Source organism: Pinus tabuliformis, chromosome 1_2 (genome assembly GCF_031772625.1).
Source record: "Pinus tabuliformis cultivar Carrire ecotype Pingquan chromosome 1_2, CPIR1, whole genome shotgun sequence".
Lineage (NCBI taxonomy): Eukaryota > Viridiplantae > Streptophyta > Pinopsida > Pinales > Pinaceae > Pinus > Pinus tabuliformis.
Window position 1 is genome coordinate 480,430,563 of NC_142298.1, and position 16,270 is coordinate 480,446,832.

General features: G+C 36.4%; 1 protein-coding gene across 2 annotated transcripts; it reads left to right on the forward strand.

The window, feature by feature from the left end:
• The first annotated feature begins 6,015 nt into the window (after positions 1–6,015).
• On the forward strand, positions 6,016–7,247 carry LOC149206418 (cysteine-rich repeat secretory protein 38-like). Of its 2 annotated transcripts, none has more exons than XM_089393722.1 (2): positions 6,016–6,965; positions 7,054–7,247. In XM_089393722.1, the coding sequence occupies exons 1-2, from the start codon at positions 6,080–6,082 to the stop codon at positions 7,230–7,232; spliced, it is 1,065 nt and encodes a 354-aa protein (XP_089249848.1). In that variant the 5' UTR covers positions 6,016–6,079; the 3' UTR covers positions 7,233–7,247. The 2 variants fall into 2 exon arrangements, with proteins under 2 accessions (XP_089249848.1, XP_089249849.1); XM_089393723.1 differs by having other exon boundaries at positions 6,017–6,965; positions 7,060–7,247.
• Positions 7,248–16,270: the final 9,023 nt, after the last annotated feature.

The window sequence follows — 16,270 nt, forward strand, 5'->3', positions numbered from 1 at the left end:
AAGCATTGTTCTAATCACCTAGCTCACCTTCGAGCATTTTTGCTTAGGTGTCAATTTTATCACATCAGCCTAAATCCACATAAGTGTGTTTTATTCATTGAGTTTAGCTAACTCCTTGGTTTCATAATTTCAAAACATGAGATTTAGGTTGATCCCACTAAGGTCAAGGAAATCCTAAAATTCCCCCCTCCACAATCCATCCTTTAGCTCCAATGTTTGCAGGGGAAGGAAAACTCCTGTGACATTTTGTTGTTAACTATGCAAAAATTATGAAGGGTTTTATGCACTTATTAAAGAAAGGAGTTCCCTTCTCATGGGATAATTAGGATCGAAGCTCATTTGATGCCTTGAAAAGGGATTTGACTTATGCACCATTATTGAGCCCTTCTGATTACACACCTTTTCATTATATCTTGCGGCATCACCATCCTCTACGGGTATGGTGCTTGTTCAAGAACATGACACTCATAGCGAGCATGTGATTTATTACCTTTCCAAAGGCCTTGCTGGGCCTGAGCTTAGATACTCACATGTGGAGAAGCTTTCACTGGTAGTATTCTTTTCTATTAGTTGAATCTATCACTACATACTCCCACTCCAAATAACTTCCGTTTCTCTGGAGAACCCTATGAGACACATCCTATGTTGTCAAATCACTGCAAGAAAGTATTCTAAGTGGATTGTTATACTCCATGAATTTGATTTAGTGTTCACCACCGCAAAATCAAAAAAGTCTTTTCTATTTGTTGAGTTGTTATAGGAGCTTCCTCGATTCGATTTAGATGACATAGACCATGATCCCATTCCAGATGAATTTGTTTATCTGGTCGACTCTTCTGACCTATGGTATGGGGATATCATTGTGTATCTTTGAACTAAATGTTTATGATATAATATATCAAAAGGAAATCATCGTCGTATTCGCCACCATATGAAGTATTACTTGGTTCTTAACAATATTTTTTATTAGCATGGTGTTGATTATGTTCTTTGGCGATGTCTCACTCATGATGAAGTGGAACATGTTATAAATGACTACCATGATGGGGCATGCGACGATCATCTTTCATATATGGGTACTGCCCAAAAAATCTTGTGTGCTATATACTATTGGGCATTTCTTTTCAGAGAAAATATTACTACAGCCCAGCAGTGTCATCCTTGCCAAATCTTTACCAAGAAAATGTGCACACCCCCTAGCCCTCTTCACCCGGTAGTTATTGTTGGTCCATTTTAAAAATGGGGAATTGACTTCATCACTTGCAATCCATGGACCCATGAAGCCCAAATGTTAGTGTTATTCTATATTTTGGTCTTCTTTCTAGGTATTTTTTGGGATAATTTTGTCTAAAATCCAACAAAGATTTTTTGGAATTGCAAGTTTAACCTATGTGTAGTCTACACAATACAAGTTCCCAGGGCGATTTTAAAGGTGTTTTATCTATTTAATTATTCAAAAATGTGATTACGGGATCAATTCTTTTAAGATGCACAACATTTTTAAAGTTTTGGACTCTAAATTAGGTTTGCAATTCAAGTGATTTGATCCCTCTTGGCCCTTGATAGAGCCATGGTTAAGATGGATTTACACTAGTCTCTATCTAAAGTTGATATAAAATTATGTTACTTAATATAGACATCAAAATATTTTATTTATGGCAGAGAAAGAGAGTGAAATATTTGTACATCTCATTCATACTAGGTTGCAATATCAATAACAAACTATTAGAATAGAGTAAGAGTGAGATTATTGATAATTTATGCTTTTAATTAAAACTAATCAAATATAATATTCATTTTCTTTTATTATGGTCGACATTATCTATTTATTTACAAAATATTTTATTTTTATTAAAAAAACATGTTAAAAATAGAAAAAATTACAAATCTTTTTTATATTTAGCTATAAAATATATATAGATACAATACTATTTTTGTTATTTGCTCCATATAATATATAGATATATATTTTTGGTGCTCCTTGTGCAGAAACGTGAAGGAATCGGTCTCTCATCTTTTTATCTCCCAGTCCTACACTCCACATATCTTCTTCATGTGATAAAGTATCACTGCCAAATTACGTCAGTTACTTCTTATTGAACTTTGTCGCCCGTTATGATACATCCTATCTAGCGGGCAAGAAATTCGACAATGTTTCAAGATAATATTATCCTGGCAACGGTAGTAATGGTTGCTATCAATTTCACTACTAGTGCATACAAGGTGGAAGCTAAACGTAAGAAGCTAAGAATCTGAAGAATGCATCCTTTGAAAGAAAATACTCCATATCTGAAGAATGCATCCTTTGAAAGAAAATACTCCATGGGTATTTTTTTTGACAGTGGGAGTTAGGGACGTCCACTGATTTGCATGGATGGTGCTTTAATGAGGGGACGAACAACAAATTTGAGTTCTCATTCCTTTGGGAATTATAGTTCATCCAAAATTACTTTGAAGTATAAAAAAAATACAGATTTTTGGAAACACACAATTTGTGGTTAATTGGATGCATGACAAGGTAGGCATAGTCTTCTTCACCTGTACCATATCATTCAAGAAATTAGAGCTGAAGTATACAAATTAGAATGGTCAGATTTTTGGAAACACACAATTTGTGGTTAATTGGATGCATGACAAGGTAGGCATAGTCTTCCTCACCTGTACCATATCATTCAAGAAATTAGAGCTAAAGTATACAAATTAGAATGGTTGGAAACCAAACATATTTTGAGAGCTCAACATTGAGGGAGATCTCTTTTGAGGAAGATTTACAAATTTGACTTAGAGGGTTGGAAATTATTGAGTCATTAGACAACTAGGCTCTGGAGGAAATAGTCATACAATTTCAAGTTTAAAAAATGATGGTTTCTTGCTTTTATTTCACATAAGCCTTTATGATAGTAGCATGTCTTTTATGAAGATACCTCAGGTCTATATGTCAAATGAAGGAAGACAAGAAAAACAATGCCTTTAAATTATGTCTTTTATGTATCACTAAGATTGTAATTCTTTTAGAAGACCCACTAGTTTTCACATCGTAGATTTTCACTTATCAAAATATGAATTTTATATATATATATATATATATAAATATAATTGATGGATTTTATTGTTCACATTAATATATATATATATTTTTATTAATATTTTTAAATATAATATATTTATTTTATATTAAATTACACATCTCTTTTTTACTATAAAGTATTTTTTTTAATTTTGATTAACCATTAAAATTATATATATATATATATATATATATATATATATATATATAAGAAATTAACATATAAAAGTGAAAATATAAAATCATTTTTAGTTTAAATGATTTTATCTTTTTTTAATGTTCTTATAAAATTATTTTATTTTATATGAATGTAGATATATTGATTTTTTTCATATTCATCTTTTTTTTAATTATAACATATATTGTCAATTAAAATTTTGAAAATTGTATTCCAAAATAGACTTTTTTATTCATGTAATTAATTTTGCTTATAAACAATAATAATTTATAATTATAGAAAATATTACTGATTAAAATTTTGGAAGTTTAAATAGATATACATATTTGTGGAATTAATGTATCTCTTTCATATACATTTTTGTTTATAATTATTCATATTCATTTTTGTTTATAATTATTGCAGATATTTTCAATTAAAAATTTGAAAGCTTTGTTAAAAAATGGGCATGCCTATTTGTGTAATCAATAATAATTTTTAATTATAGTAAATATTGTCAATTAAAATTTTGAAATCCTATTCCAAAATAGACATGTCTATGCATGTTATTAATTCATCTCCTTTATATTCACTTCTGTTTTTAATTATAAGAGATATTTTCAATTAAAATTAGGAATTTCAAAAGAGACATACCTATTCATGTAATTAATTTTGTTTATAATCATTAATATTTTTTAATTATAGCAAATTTTGCTAATTAAAATTGTGGACGCCCTATTCCAAAATAAACATGCCTATTTGTGTAATTAGTTCATCTATTTGATCACATATTTTCAATTAAAATTCTGAAAGCTCTATTCCAAAATAGAAATGCTTATTAATGTAATTAATTATACTTATGATCACTATTAATTTTTTATTGTAGCAAATATTCTTAATTAAAATCAATAATAATTTAAAATACAATTATAATTTAGTTAATTTTAATATTTTTTTAAAATACCATGAAATAAATATTGTAATTATATTATAAATTGTTTCTTAATCGTTTAATTTATATAACTATATTAATTTACTTATATTATTTATACACGTTATCATTATATATTCATCAAATCTATACTTATTTTTACTTTTATGGAAAATGATTTTAAATTATTTCAATTATTATATTTTCAATTCAAATTCAGAATTCCAAAAAAAGACTTGTCTATTCATGTAATTAATTTTGTCTATAATTATTAATATTTTTTAATTATAAAAAATATTGCTAATTAAAATCATGGAAGTCCTATTCCAGAATAAACATACCTATTTGTGTAATTAATTCATCTTTTTAATATTCATTTTTGTTTTTAAGTCTAGCACATATTTTCAATTAAAATACTGAAAATTCTATTCCAAAATAGAGATGTCTATGAGTGTAATTAATTCTGCTTATAATCAATAATAACTTTTTATTGTAACAAATATTCTCAATTAAAATCAATAATAATTTAAAATACCATGATAATTTAGTTAATTTTGATGATTTTTAAAATCTTGCAATATAAGATGTACCATGAAATAAATATTTTAATATCTATTATAAATTATTTATTAATCATTTAATTTATATAACTAATTAATTTACTTATATTTTTCTATACATGTTATCTTTATATATTTATCAAATCTATAGTTTTTTATACTCGGAAAACCTATTATAACTCAGTCGTCAAATTAACAATGAAATCAATCATCTCATCATAGTTATTCCAAGAAATCAAAAAATGTGCTACATTACGTTAACCTTGATGAAGATTGAAAGAAACGATCTTTGATAATTCAATATTATCAGCCACTCATGGATAAAAAATTATTAACCTCTAAAATATTAAAAATATCAGCCACTCATGGACAAAAATTTATCAACCTCAAAAATATCGAAAATATCAGCAACTGATGAACAAAAATTTGTCAACCTCAAAAATATCAAAAGTATCAACCACTCATAGACAAAAATTTGTTAACTTCAAAAATATAAAAAATAACAACCATGAACAAAAATTTGTTAACCTCAAAAATAAATATCAACCACTCATGAACAAAAATTTATTAACCTCAAAAATATCAGCCACTCATAGACAAAAATTTGTCAACCTCAAAAAGCATCAACCATTCATCGACAAAAATTTACCAAAAAAATATCAGCCACTTAATTTGTCAACCTCAAAAATATCAGCAACTCACGGCAAAACTTTATTAACATCAAAATATCAAAAGTATCCGTCACTCATGGACAAAAATTTATCAACCTTAAAAGTATCCGTCACTCATGGACAAAAGTTTATAACCTCAAAAATATCAAAAGTTTCAGCGACTCAGGGACAAAAATTTATCAACCTCAAAAATATCGGCGACTCATGCACAAAAGTTTATCAAAGTCAAAAGTATCAGCCACTCAAAAATATCAAAAGTTTCAGCGACTCAGGGACAAAAACTTATCAACCTCAAAAATATCAGCGACTCATGCACAAAAGTTTATCAAAGTCAAAAGTATCAGCCACTCAAAAATATCAAAAGTTTCAGCGACTCAGGGACAAAAATTTATCAACCTCAAAAATATCAGCGACTCATGCACAAAAGTTTATCATAGTCAAAAGTATCAGCCACTCACGAACAAAAATTTATCAACCTCAGAAATATCAAAATTATCAGCCACTCATGGACAAAAATTTATCAACCACATGTGTCAATATCTTATCTACATCGAACGTTCGAGGAACTCCGATCTAGACTGCTTCAACACAGCACTCCAAAATTCGCGTACCTTTCAACCAGGCCCTTGTACATAAAGGAAAGGTGGTTCTGAAATTCTTTCAAGTTTTCCGGAGATTGATTTCAATTACAGAATGGCCACCTCCTCCAACATGGTCTGTAATTACAGAGGGGAAATGATTCGCTTCACTTTCACTGCAAATTCCAATTTCTGTGTCTCCTTAATGCTCTTTATACTAACATTGCCATTAGTTTTCGATTTCATACACTCATTACCTCCGTCGGATCTTTATAATCTTCTCCACGCATACCATTGCAGTAACGATAGTATCACGAATGGAAGTGCTCAGCAAAGGAACTTGAACGTGGTTATCAATTCAGTGCTTGACAATGTTAACAAGACGGGCTACAGTGATTTAATTTATGGACACAACAGAGATGAGATTTATGGTGTTGCTGAGTGCAGGGGAGATCTGAATGCCTCTGCTTGTCGGGGATGCGTTTCAAAGGCTATAGAGCATTTACGTGTATGTATTGGAAGTCTCAGTTACGCAAGCATTCTTGTCAATGGATGCGTTTTGAGATATGCCACGCACAGCTTCTATTCAAAACTAAATAAATCGGATGCATCCACCGCAATCTATACATTGTGCGACAACGTTACATTAAACGGCACAGTGTCAACGGGTGTCAAGGATTGGAAAATTGCTTCTGTTTTGAGCAGGCTTATCGAGAAAGCTGAGTCCACTAAGGTGGGTTACAGTACACTAGGTGATTATGGGGTTTATTCTCTGGCTCAATGTGGCAGGTCATCTACTATGAGCCAATGTTCTCCGTGCTTGAACAATATGTACAATTATTTGGGCTCCTGTCCAGCTGGTACTACCCAAGGACTCGCCTTCTTCGATCACTGCATACTTCGTTATGACAGCTACAAGTTTTACGGTGATGGTGTGCCTCTGCTCTCAGGCCTAAATGGAAGTGAAAGTACAAGTGGTCCTTCAATACCAGCATCACAAGGTAATATTGTCATACATATTTATATTATCTTTTGGGAAAATCTCCAAAGCACTTGCTAATTTAGTGTAGTGAGGCCAATTATTGTTAGCTGCAGGAAAACGTCACCCCAAAGTGCTGGGATTGAGCATTGGTGGTGCGGTTGTTGTGGTGGTCTCGCTTGGGTTGGTTGTATTTTGGAAACGGAAAGTCACTAACCCCAGCAGTAGGAACCAGCTTCCAGGTAAGCTGAATTTCTTAAAAAAAGAAAAGAAGAGAGAATCCAAATAATGAAAAATCAATCTCTTTTACCCGATGTTGGAGTAAGCATTTTTCGAATTAGAAATATACTCTAGAGTCTATAGTGATGTGTGTTTTAAATATTACTCCCTCATGAAATCCAACTCTACAACCATGTGAGAAAATTCAGTAAAGAAGAATATACATTATTTTATTTTTATTTTTTCTCAAACCTTTTTTTCATTAAAATAAAAAAGAGAGTACAATATCATGGGTCTACTTAGTAACTTTCTTTTGTTACATTTGACGATATACCTATTTGGACATGTCAAGTAAAAATGCCAAACTATCTGCCATCTTTTCATCTTCTATGATGGAAGTAAAAGATCCATGTTGTTTAAAAAGAAACCAATTTGTTACATTTAGTATTCTCATCATTGTTTCACCTCAAAATTAAAGATCTCTATTAGAAACCAGTTTGTTACATTTAGTATTCTCATTATTGTTCACCCCAAAATTAAAATAGGGCCCTCGTCGGCTTACCAAAAAAAAAAAAGTTTTCTCTACTAAGAGTATATAATGCTACCAACTTTAATCATGACATCTTGTTCAAAAACTGTGAAGTAGATCTTACCAGCTCCTTGGAAATACCTCGTTTGGATAGTAGATTTGTAGTAAGATTTTTCTCCGTGTAAATATGAGCAAATTCAATGTGTTGGAAATTACTTACAATTCATCTAGTTTGATAAAATGGGCGGATTAAATCGATTACAATCCTTTACCCAATCAATGATGCCCTTAGTATCACAAAAAACTTGTAATCTTTCCAACCCCAACCACTTTGCAGTAATAAGTACACCCCACGATGTGATACTTCCATATGTCTTTATACCTGTTTTGTCTTCTTTTTGTGCGCATCTTTTTCGAACCTATCTCACTAAAATATGCCACAACCTTGATCACACGGACCATAGCTATTTTTTGCTAAAAAAATTAGTGCATTCCTACTGCACCAAATGGTCCAAATTATGTAGGATGGAAGCGAGCGATATTACTTTTGATATTTGAACCAGTAATAAAGACAAGATCTCAAAGTCTGAAATTGTCAACATGGTGTAATTTTAAGTGCATCTAGAACCTCGTCCCAAATTGCCATAGCATAAGGGCAGCATAGGAGCGAATGATCCATGTCTTCTAGCCCCCTTAAGAACATGTGACAGATGTTAGTACCTACAAATCCCCGGTGCTAAAGGTTCTTCTAGGTTAGCACATGGTCATGTAAAGCCAACCAACTGAAACACTTGAGCTTGTATGGAAACTCTCATTTCCATGCATCCTGGAACCATCTATAGTGGTCGCATTCCTTCTCTAACATAGGCATTCTGTGATAAATTTCCTTGACCACTAGTTTTCCATTTTTAGCAGACCGTCCCAAACCATATAGTCTTCTTTGCCAGTGATTGTAATGCCAACAAACATAATTGAGAAAGGTAATACTCCCATTCCTCAGCATAAGCTCCTTGTAACTCCAACTCCTTCATTGATGTCCAACACTACAAATTGATGTTATTATAGTGAATATAGTAGATCTGGTGAAGGAGGTATGTGCCTTTGTCGTGGATAAAATCGAGCATATGAGATGATAAGGTGTGGTTCCCAATTAATCCCTTCAATGCATCTAAGACAATCTTAATCTTCATACCCTCACCAACGTCCCAATGGATGAAACCCATCAACCATTGTAGGTTTTTCATCATGTTGCACTAGATAAAGGACACACTTGTTTTCCTTCTCACACCAATCTTGATCCATGAAGAGAACGATTGGCCATACATGTATTTTTCTCTAATTATGAGAGACCATAGGCCGATACTAGACACAACCCTCCACATGCTTTTGACAATCATTGACTTATTAAAATTATAAGGATATGTGATCCCCCAACTGCGCTCCTTAATTGGCCTAACCAGCACTGTCCATCTAACCAAGTGAATCTTCCCCGTATGATTGCTACCTACCCACAAGAATCTGGACATAATCGATTCTAGCCTATGTATAATTTCCCTTGGTAACATGAATAGCTACATCCATTATACCAATTTTTTTTGCAACACCGACTTCATCAGAGTTAGTCGACCTCCCATCAATAACCATCTATGCTACCACCAAGCCAATTTTTTTTCAAACCTATCAACCAACTAGTCCAAATCCTTAATATAGTACTTGTTAGGTTTAAGTTTGAAACCTAGGTAGACAAGACCAGTGTCAAAATGTTGGGATGTAATATCAAAGATTTTACAAATGTTCCTGATCTCTCAGTCCTTCCTTTCTCCATAAACCAAAATAGACTTAATTTTTTTCATGTATATACCTGTTGCCTCTCCAAAAGTGTTAATGATCTTATGTATGAGATCATTCTTCAAGAATTTTCACACCACCAAATAATAAGTCATCCACAAACATTAGACGTGTAACAACAATATGTCTCGTTACAAATACCCCAAAAAGCACTTCCCTATCCCTTGCATCTCCCAATTTGTGACTCATACAATCTGTAACAAGGAGAAAGAGAAGAGGAGACGATGCACACCTCTGTCACAAACCCATATATGCCCTGAAAAATTGAGTAGTTAATCCATTAATAATCACTACAAAATTAGCAGTATTGATGCATGTCATTTTCCATTTAATGTTATTAGGGGGCAGACCAATTTTGATCAAAACCAAATTCAGGAACTCCCAATCCACAAAGCCATAGGCTTTGATCAAATCAACTTTAAGAAGACATGCCTTCAATTTCTGAGATTTCATAGAATGTAGGACCTCCTATGCAATGGAAATGGCATCCTATATTTGCCTTCCCTCCACGAAACTGAACTATTCAGGGGTGATGTGTCTCGACAAAACCGGTTTGAGTTTGCAAACACTTAATTTAAAAGTCATCTTATAAGTAGAGTTGCTAAGGGAAATGGGTTGATAGTCTGCAAAGGTCCTTGGTTTATCCCTTTTGTATATCAAAGCAATGAAAGTGTCATTAATGGCCCTAGAAATGAATTCTCGTGTCCTAGATTCTTCAACAACTGTGAGAAGGCCCAGAATCATTAGGTCTATGAAAGGAAGAAATAATTCCATCCCCAAACCATCTGTGTCACGCCCCTATACCTGCGGTAGTCTTCCAACCGCTTATAGCGAGGTGCGGCACCACCGAATGCGTTCTTTTCACCAATACTAACATTTGTGGACTACGCCTACTTTCACATTAACATTACTTAGCTTGTGTTTCGCAACCAAGTAAACATACAATTATCCTTTATACTTAATGAAGCCCATACTCATTCATTATCATCATGCAATTATACCAAGAACAACAGCAATTGCAACAAGTATAAAGGGGAGGGGCAACTCCCCGTAATGTGAGTTTGCCCGACAATTTTAATAAGAATATCAGTTTACAATACAAGTGTGTCTTGGCCGAACCAAGTCTCACACTTAACCGAATTTTACAATAGAGAGGCAGACCTGCCTTTACAACATCTTGTGCATCTCTTGCACGAAGGACGGTGCTCACCCGAGCCACCAAGAATCCTCGCAAAGTCTTACACCAAGAACCGCACCACAGAAATTCACCCGGGCACACCTTGCCCAATCCACAATCGGCTACGAGAGATACTCCAAACGCTCCTTTAAGACTTGCGCATGAGGTATGCGCTTTACCTCTTAGACTTGCGCACTTTACCTCTCTTCCTTTGTGCGTGAGCTCCAAGTGCGAAGTGTCTCTAAAATGAATCAACGCATATCTTATATATATGCTTTCTAACTTGGTTTCATACGTGGGTGGTAGCCCCTTGGCCGACCCCCCAAAACGCCTTCAACGCACCCTCAAACACCTTTTATGAGTCGGCCCTACCGTAGTGCAAGTCCCCTTCAAGTCATGGTATAAACCATTCATTCCCACGCACTTCGTTCAAGTGTTGTCCAGGTATCGTTGCATTTCATTTCTCCTTTCGTCGCATATCGTCGCAAGTCCGTCATATGCATCATCGCATTGTGCGCCCAAGCTCTCTCCCACGCGCTCGCATGCCTACCCGCGCGCCTTCATGCACGACTCGCCGGTGCCCGTCACGTTGATCTCCCAAAGGCCTTACATCCTCCTCCACCTGAAATCGTTGTCGTCCTCGACAACATATCATACTGGTAGCCATCCACCAAGATCATTATCATCCACGATGTTGACTCCTCTACAAAGCAAACATCCTTGCAACATATGTAGAGCCTTGTCTCCATCATGCTTCGACTTAGTGACCAACTGCCACCAAGCTCACCATACCAAGGTATGCACCTCAACGGTATGCTCTCCATCAGATGTCATCTCGATCCATGATTACTGACCTCCTGTCTTCATCATGTGTCCTCATGTGAACTGCTGCCATGATACTCCAACATAATGCCAACACATCTCTGCCCACTGCATGCCCTCATGTCTCGAACTAGTCGGGTGATCAGTCCAACTATCACGCTCAAACCATGAGAGTGAACATCCTTATGCCACCATCAGTTGTTTCTCAAAACATCCTGCCACATCCTCGACTCATCAAGAATCTATCTCCATAATCCATGCTCAGGTCCATGGGACTCCATCCACCTCATCTGCAACATGCTGTCCATGATGTTTGGTGTCAATGTGCTACATGAAATCAGCCACACCTATCCCAACATCATCATGTGTGAAAAGTAGTTGAGTCTCGACTCAACCCATGCCCAAGTGCAGCCACCAAGGCATCATCATCATCATTGTAACTTCATCACTCCAAAGTGTCTCATATCGATCCTCTACATCAAGTCACTCTTCCAAGCCATGCCCATACATGTACCTTGGAAGTATGCATCCCATACTGCATCAAAGTCTCTTGACCTCAGCTCCTCAATGTATCAAATCCTCTAAGTCCACCATATATGAAGTCCCTAAAAGTCACAACAATCTCATGTCATCATGAGCTCCTTGAGTCATCTCCAACCAACATCTCCATGTAGTAGGAATGCTCCATAATCTGCTCACAACTCCACCCAAGTCCATGGTCTTGTTACACAAGAGTGTACAACCTCTCCATAGGTTTATAAGTAATAAGTCTCCATGTCACACTAGAAAATCCATATGCACAACATCCTTGTCTTGGCACTCCTCATTGGATGTCCATGACACCTCTACAAGTGCTCCCACATAATGTCCCTGCATAAGGCTGCCATGCTCCATGCCTTCAACCTGATGTCCATGACTATGTTGCCCATGTAGTCCAACCAAGTAGGCTCATCACAACAATCAGTCATCCTCATCCAAGCTGCAATCTTCGGTTTAGTGAACTCGGTCACCCAACCATATCAACATCACATGAGTCCCTTCCATCATAGCTCCACCAAAGTGTCCATCAAGACTATCTCTTGGTCTCGGCCATGAGAAGTCCACCCAAGAGTGTGCCCTCCAATCTATCCATGAGTCATGCCAGGCACTTAGCCATGTGGCTAAAGCATGACCCAATCCTTCACAATGATCATCAAGTTCCACCCTTGTCAAGGGCCTTTGTACCTTCTACCGTAAGGTCAAAAACAACCCCAATAAGTCCATCAACCATCAACAATCCTTGCTTCTCCATACAAGGTTCCATCATAGTCATCCATGGTAAGATCCTCCCTAGCATAGGCAAACTGGCTTTGCCTCTCCCTGCATACAGTCCATCCACCAAATGCCCAAATGAAACACAAGTATCAATACTTACTTCATCATCATGAGGTTCCTCCATATGAGTATCCTCATTCATCCATGTCCACAAACTGCACGATCCTGGTCCAACTTGATCATCCTCAAGTTCATCCTCCATCATGGTCATGTCTGCAACATCTTCAATCATCACGACTTCCTCTTCCTTGTTAGCACAATCTGCAACTTCATCTTGCTCCATTGTCCAACCAAGTTGAAGAAGCTCTTCTTCAATATTCCTTTCCAAGACTTCAAGTTCTTTCTGGATACAGAGCTTCTCTTCCTTCAACCTCTTTAACTTGTATAAGTTAAGCAAGAGCTTCCCTTCACCTTCTCCCAAACTTGCCATGTCTTATCGTTCAACTTGGTCCAAGCACTAAGTTTCACCTCTGCTAAACCTGCTTCCACTGTCATCAACTATCAAATTTCCAAGTGTACCCACACTTGCACCTCGTCACGAGCAACCCTGCTCTAACACCAGCTCTAACTGAGCTCTGATACCATCTGTCACGCTCCTATACCTGCGGTAGTCTTCCAACCACTTATAGCGAGGTGCGGCACCACCGAATGCATTCTTTTCACCAATACTAACATTCGTGGACTACGCCTACTTTCACATTAACATTACTTAGCTTTTGTTTCACAACCAAGTAAACATACAATTATCCTTTATACTTAATGAATCCCATACTCATTCATTATCATCATGCAATTATACCAAGAACAACAGTAATTGCAACAAGTATAAAGGGGAGGGGAAACTCCCCGTAATGTGAGTATGCCCGACAATTTTATTAAGAATATCAGTTTACAATACAAGTGTGTCTTGGCCGAACCAAGTCTCACACTTAACCGAATTTTACAACAGAGAGGCAAACCTGCCTTTACAACATCTTGTGCATCTCTTGCATGAAGGACGGTGCGCACCCGAGCCACCAAGAATCCTCGCCAAGTCTTACACCAAGAACCGCACCACAGAAATTCACTTGGGCACACCTTGTCCAATCCACAACCGGCTACGAGAGATACTCCAAACGCTCCTTTAAGACCTGCGCATGAGGTATGCGCTTTACCTCTTAAACCTGCGCACTTTACCTCTCTTCCTTTGTGCGTGAGCTCCAAGTGCGAAGTGTCTCTAAAATGAATCAACGCATATCTTATATATATGCTTTCTAACTTGGCTTCATACGTGGGTGGTAGCCCCTTGGCCGACCCCCCAAAACACCTTCAACGCACCCTCAAACACCTTTTATGAGTCAGCCCTGCCGTAGTGCAAGTCCCCTTCAAGTCGTGGTATAAACCATTCATTCCCACGCACTTCGTTCAAGTGTTGTCCAGGTATCGTCGCATTTCATTTCTGCTTTCGTCGCATATCGTTGCAAGTTCGTCGAATGCATCGTCGCATCGTGCGCCCAAGCGCCCGCCCACGCGCCCGCGTGCCTACCCATGCGCCTTCGTGCACGACTCGCCGGCGCCCGTCACGTTCATCTCCCGAAGGCCTTACAATCTGGGTCGGGGATCTTCTCCTTCACACAGACATTAAGTATCACTATCAATTCTTCCATGGTAATTGGCATACCCATCATATCATTATCATCCTCAGAAAACATCTGAGAGACATGTGTAATAAATTCCATTTGTGCATAAAATTCTTGGTCTTTTTGCTTATAAATCTTACTAAAGTGTTCGACAACAACCCGTTCTATATCCAATTGCTAGTTATGATGTTGTGCTTCATCATCCTAGATATCCCTAATGGAATTATCCTACATCCTTAGATTGGCATGCATGTAAAAAAATATGGAATTTTTGTCCCTGACTTCAACCTATATAGCCCAACTTTTCAAGCATAAGTCTTCCTCCTGTGACAAGAGAATCTCTTTTTCCTTCCGTTTCTAGAATTTTGGATCGATATTGACCAAAAAAAAAGAGAGGGTCAATAGGATCATTGTAATTTCGAAGGAAATTTTCTATATCTAATAGAGATTTAATTTTTGCTTCCCTCTTACCTTTGGACCAAATGAAAACATCCTTTTTCAGGCATTTCAATTTCACATAAATGGAGGACATACAATTTGACGAGGTAGGATTCAATTCCCAAATCCAGACCTTATGCACCAGTGCCTCAAATTCCTTCAGTTTCAACCATTTAGAGTTAAATTTGAATGGGTAGAATCTTCTCATACCAACCCCTTCCAAGTGTAGCATGATTGGTTGATGATCAAAGATAAATGAATGGATGATATGAGATTTGAGCCCCACCAATCCTTTAAACATATATTGTCTCAAAATGAATCCTTCTAGTCTGTCGGATATGTCCTCTACACCAGTACGATAATTCCTCTAAGCAGGGGTAATGGCTACCAGAGCGACATCTTTAAGAATTTTTTCATCCAACGTACCTTGGATATATCCGCACAAGATTTCCTCCTTTGCTTTATCTCCCAAAATGTCCCCATGTCCCATGGAAAAGTTGATATCCCCAACTATAATTTGTGATTTCAGTCCCAACAGGCCCGATCCAGAAACAGGGTCCCAAAACTGTTTACGTCGAACATATGGTGCATAAGAATTGATAATGCATATCCTTTGACACGAGCCCATCAAATGGCTAATCAATATGATGCCTGCACATTATATAAATTCCTTCATATCTTTTACTTTAGGGTTTCACATCACCCCCAAACCACCAGAGTAACATGTTGCGTTGGTGGCACATACAAACCAGTCTGGGCAGATCGACAGTAAGGCCTCATAGGATTTCTCATGGGGGGTCATAGTTTCTTGAATGAGTGCCAAAGAGGGAATATGCATACTAATAATACCTCTAAGGGAGCTTATTTGATGGGAAACACCCAAACCCATTATATTTAGGGATAAAGTAATCATGGAGGCACCAGTCGCATGGGTTTATCCCCTCTAAGGACCCAAATAACATCAAAATCGGAAATGGAACTATGACCAGCATTAAATTATGTGTCAATATTAAAAAGAGACCCCAGGGCATCCATCCCAGGAACGTCTGGCCCCGAGGTTATCATCATCTTATTTATCATCATCTTTGTCCTATATTTAGAATATGTTATGCTCTTAACCTGCAAAATGATACCCAAATACAAAATATGCAAAGAAAAGATACCCAGAACATAGAATAGCAATGATTTTATTATGTGGAAAGTAATGTTCACTTGCCTCTTTGAGGGGGCAACCTCCAATAGAGTAGAGCTCGACTACAAAATAAGACACAATGCTCCCCGCAGGGAGTCTCTATCCTTTATATATGACTCATACGTGCAATACCACGGGCCAATACTGTGGGTTTTATTAATACCATCTA

Excerpts from the sequence above, each read along its gene's own strand:
- LOC149206418 (XM_089393722.1), top strand. The coding sequence starts at position 6,080 with ATGGCCACCTCCTCCAACATGGTCTGTAATTACAGAGGGGAAATGATT. Across the intron at positions 6,966-7,053 it reads TTCAATACCAGCATCACAAG|CTGCAGGAAAACGTCACCCC; the intron begins GTAATATTGTCA and ends AATTATTGTTAG.